Source organism: Lolium rigidum, chromosome 7, assembly GCF_022539505.1.
Source record: "Lolium rigidum isolate FL_2022 chromosome 7, APGP_CSIRO_Lrig_0.1, whole genome shotgun sequence".
NCBI classification, from domain to species: Eukaryota; Viridiplantae; Streptophyta; class Magnoliopsida; order Poales; family Poaceae; genus Lolium; species Lolium rigidum.
This window is the reverse complement of record NC_061514.1, coordinates 129347300-129352336: the sequence shown is the minus strand read 5'-3', so window position 1 is coordinate 129352336 and position 5037 is coordinate 129347300. Positions and strand designations below refer to the sequence as shown.

General features: G+C 47.0%; 1 protein-coding gene across 1 annotated transcript; it reads right to left on the bottom strand.

Moving 5' to 3' along the window:
- Positions 1-2215: 2215 nt before the first annotated feature.
- On the bottom strand, positions 2216-3449 carry LOC124671987 (DIBOA-glucoside dioxygenase BX6-like). The gene is given in 4 exon segments (XM_047208295.1): positions 2216-2485; positions 2562-2657; positions 2659-2881; positions 2950-3449. Coding segments are annotated over 4 exon segments (1089 nt in total).
- Positions 3450-5037: the final 1588 nt, after the last annotated feature.

Sequence of the window (5037 nt, the reverse complement as noted above, 5' to 3'; positions counted from 1 at the left end):
CCGGTGGTCTCGGGATCATAGACTTTGCACTCCATAACACCTGCTTGGTCCTAAAGAATCTCCATGGCCTTGGGACGAGACACCCCGTGGACCCAGTGGTGTTGCTAGAGCTACCTATGCACTCGTCTGGGGGAGCCTACCCCGTAGTGGCGACACTTCGAGGCCCTGTTGCCCTTGTATCGGTCGATCATGCGTTTCTCCTGACGACACTTCGAGGCTCTAGCGTGACTTCGAGGTCTAGATTTGGTGTGTCCATCTCCGTTTAATTTGACTCCTGGACACCCATTATTGGACCCCTTGCCACTACCCTACCCGCTGCCTTTTTTCACTTCATTTCTCCTGACGCGGCGCTAGCTGATACCACGGGGAGAGAGAGTCTCCCTACATCCTGGTGCAGAACCGTGTTTCTACTCAGGCGAGGGCTAAGTTGAGTTGATGATCTTCTTCTCAGGTTCCTGGTCTTCGTCTCATGGGAACCTCCGATCTTCTTCTTGTCTCCCTAGTCATTTCGGAGGAGTTTCGAGTTGATGATGTCCACCATGCGCTTCACGCCTCTGGCTGTGTTGTGTCCCACTAGGTCTGGAATTAAAACTGGAAACTCGCGAGCTAAATGTGACTCGACTCGCTTGGACTCGAACTTGATGTATAACGAGCAGAGCCGAGTTTCCAATTTTGTCGCTAAACGAGTTCAAGCTAAATGAGCGGAGTTCATTAAACTCGCGAGTAGCTCGTTTAGCTCGGTAAAAATGAATAGTAGACTGTATAATCTGGCAAAATAAATTAAACCAGCCTAAAATATGCAAGTGGTGTCGTGCCGGCCCAAGCCCACCATAATGGGCAACTATATTTGTGCTTTCTCGGCTTGGCGATCTTATTCTCATGATATATTGATTGTTGTAGTTTATATTGCTCTGATACCATAATCATAATAATTGTTGTGCATAATCTATGGCCAAATATTTAGAAAAAAGCACTATATAGTTTGCATGTTCTGTTTGACAGATTTGAGTTACTCGCGAGCTTTGCGAGTCAAACCGAGTTTTATATCTGGACTCGAATCGAGCTAACTCGATTGTTAACCGAAATTTAGCGAGTCGAGCCGAGCTGGCTTGGCTCGGCTCGAATTCCAGCCCTATGTCCCACCATGACTTCAACTAGGTGAACTCTGTTCCTCCAAAGGTGTGTGTGTTTTGTGTCCCCAACTTCACCAAAGTGCTTGCCTTTTTAATATAAAACTTAAATAAGTAAAGCAAGTAAAGTTTACAATATGTTTTTTTTCGAAATAATTATTTTTTGGAAATAACAGTGCAAGTAAATAAGTTCAAAGGTGTTTCTTATTGTTTAAAATGGACGGGTTCAGAGTTTCACTTAATCTCTCTCTTTTAAACACGGTGTTGTGAATATAGCACTTAATAATAAGCATCCAGTGATAGCTAATACTATATGGTTTTGCTATGTCTCAGTCAAATGAGATTTTCTTAAGTCTAAGTCACTTAAAAAAAGTGTTTGGGTTGTACTTTTCTGTTAAAAAAGTGGAATTGCACTTTTCTACTAGAAATGTGCCACTGGACCGAGTTGCACTTCTTTTAAAACTACAGTTGCACCTTTCTGAGGTGACTGAGACTTAAAAAAATCTCAGTCAACTGAGACATAGACATACCCAATACAATATATTCTGTAATTGATAAGCATATATATGAGCATACACTCTAGCATAGAGATAATGCAGCCCATCACAGTAATAGCCCCTCGTAAAGAGATGCTCTCGAACCAAGTGTAAGACTAAACAGAATATTGCGTGAAGTATTTTGGCCGGTTGTTGATAACTTTGTTAATTCAAAGCGGGGCTTTGGAGGGCCTAATGTTTAAAATAAAATGAATTTAGCATTACTATGGTGATCAAACAAGACCACCTATAATGTCACTAGATGAACACTACCATACATGATCTTTATATCCTACCAAGGTAACTAATGAAAAAGAAAAAAAACCTTACATTTTATTTTAAAAAAGAAGATCCTAGCATATACGTCAATCAATCGATGCATACGATCTTTTATTAAAAAAGATTATTCAAAGTCTTACAGGAGTAGCAAGTTGTTCCAAATAACACATGCATCTCGCAGGAAGATTCTTGCATACAAGTTTGAGCTAGCGGGTGGACCGCCAGCTAGTGTCACTCCAACGAGTACTAAACTTGACGAAATTAACACCCCTAGACATGAGGTGTAGGAGGATCCTGCTCCAAGCGGTAGTAATCGAGTAAGCGACCATCGAAACCTATGCTCATAAAGGTGGCCATGAACTCCTGAGCCGTGACGCTCCTGTAGATCGGGGGGTTGTGTCCATTGGTGATGGGGCGATACAGCGTCGAGCTGCTCATGTCTGTGTTGAAGAAGGACGCCACCGAGACCCTCGCCGTATCGTTGCTCTTGTTTGCCAGGACCCGATGCTCCGCGCTCCTGAACTGGTCATTGCTGACAAGCTGCACGTACATCATCGATCGGGTTATTACAAGTATTACATGTACTCCAACGACTTGGAACGAAATAGATAGATACCTGAAGAAGGTCGCCGATGTTTATCATCAGAGCGCCGGGCACGTAAGGAACATCCACCCAGGTCCCGCCGGCGCCACTGCGATCGACGAGCACCTGCAGGCAGGAGGACGGTGAGGAATCCCTCGTCGGTGTGCCTCTTGTGGCCAAGAGTGAGGTGCGGCTCCGGGCACGGCGGGTAGTATTGGCATGCCACGTAAAGGCTGTGCGCGCAGCCCATCTCGCGCAGGTGGTCGCTGCTTAGACCCAAGGACTCCGAAAGCAGCTCCAACACGCACAGCGCCACCTTAGTCACCGCCTCGCCGTAGTCCGTGACCACGTTCCTATATTATCCAATCAGTTAGTACTAGTACAGCCGGCCCATATGAACTACAAATACTGAGATCCCAACCTGAGAGGCTCGGGCAGCTCTTGCGAAGGTGGCGGATCCGGAGCCAGACCAAAGAAGAGAGTGTCGCGCCAGCTGGCCGCTGCAGTCTGGAAGAGGTCGAAGTTGGAGCTGAAACGCACCTTGCGAGCGAGGTCCCTGGTGTAGGCGGCCCGCTTCGCCTCGGCCGGACCCTCATTGAACCGGCGCACCCCCGCAAGCATGCCGGCCATGAGCTCCGCCGGCACACCGTGGTTGACCACCTGGAAGAAGCCCACCGTCCCGGCCGCGTGCCGCACCAGGGCCACCGCATCCTCGCGCCGCGCTGCCGATAGGTCGAGGGTCGGGATGACCGCTACATTATCGCTTGGGGTCGTGATACCCTCCAGGGATTCCAGCGGGTGGCGGAACATGGCCGGGATGGTCGTGATGCCGGCATCCACGAGGCCCTTGACGCCCGCCTTGGTGTTCTCGAACGCCTGCAGCTCAACCCGGCGGTCGTAGGCCACACCAGGGGGCGTCATCCAGGATCTCTCCTACTAACACACTGCACCGCAAGAATGCTGCTCCAGCCGGATATGCTCAACTGCGCGAGTATGCTCTATATGTAGCTGTCTAGGGCGTGTTTGCTAGCCTGCATCACTTTCCTGCACCACTGGCGCGATGGAAAGGAGTCTCCACTGGTGGAAAAAGGGGCTTTGATCGCGGTTGGCAACTGCCATTAGTCGCGGTGGCCCAACCGCGACCAAAGTAGCGCGACTAAAGGCCCCCCCCTTTAGTCGCGGTTCCTTACGAACCGCGACTAAAGGCCCATCCACGTGGGCCGCAGGGCGAGCGCCGGGCGGAGGACCTTTAGTCGCGGTTCTTCCGGCCAACCGCGACTAAAGGCCTCCGCGAGGTTTAGGGTTTAGCCCCCCCTCGCCCTAAATCTGGTTTCTTTTTAATTTGTATTATTTTATTTCTTTTGGGTTTTAATTTTGAAGGAGTTTCACATATTCTATGGTACTGTATACATACATGCATATGAAATGTACAATTTCAAACAAATTTGAAATTAGAACCAAAAAGAATTCAAGAGGAATATACAATATATATTCAATATCGGATGACCATATACAATATATATTCAATATCGGATGACCATATACAATTTTGAACAAGTTAGTTACAAATTCCGGTGCACATAAAGATCTACGTCATCGTAATAGTGTTCTCCTCTAGGATCGATGACTTCCCTCGCCAACCATCCAGCTAGTTCCTCTTGAAGTGGTCGGAAGCGAGCTTCGGACTAAGCGTCTTCCGGAGGTTATTCCTCGGGATGTTGTTCTCACACGTCTGGTCCCGCTCATTGCGGTATCTCCGGATCCTCTCACAAACATAGTATCCACATAGATTGGTCCCCGGTGGCTGAGTATCCCCGATCGTCGGCACTTTGCCATTTTAAAATGTAGCTCTTTTTTGAATTCACCGACCTTGGTATCTACGAACCGTCTCCAAACCCTACGAGGCAAAGAAAATTAAATAAACAAGAGAGTTATTAATTAGTTACTTGATATTAGGAAATGATGAACGAAATAGGCCGATCGATATAGAGCGCAAATGAATGAAAATAATTACTTTTGCATCATTTTTCTCATGTCGCCCCAAAGCGCCGGATCCATATTCGGAGAGTCGTGGACGAGAGCCGAGGAGGTCTGAACTTTAATTACCATAAGAATCCGAGTGGAACCTGCGGACACGATACATGCACAGATCATGCATAACTCATCGATTAGCCACATACCATGCATGGAGTAAACAAAAGAGAATGTGCTCAAGACGAAACACTCACCCAAAATGGTAAGGAAATAGAATATCACTTTTCTCTTGCTGTTTTCTAATAAACCGCCACAGGTCTTCCTCCACGTCGGCGGGGTGGTGTTCTAACACATATGAATTAACGATGTGTGGGTCAATGAACCCAACATCATGGATGTTCCTTATTCGCATTTCCCGCTTCTTCATTCTGCATAATATATAGCGTACACAACAAGATAGTTAGGATAATATATATATATATAGTGCAGGAAATGAACGAGATGGGGTAGAAATTAATAAATCACTTACAGAACG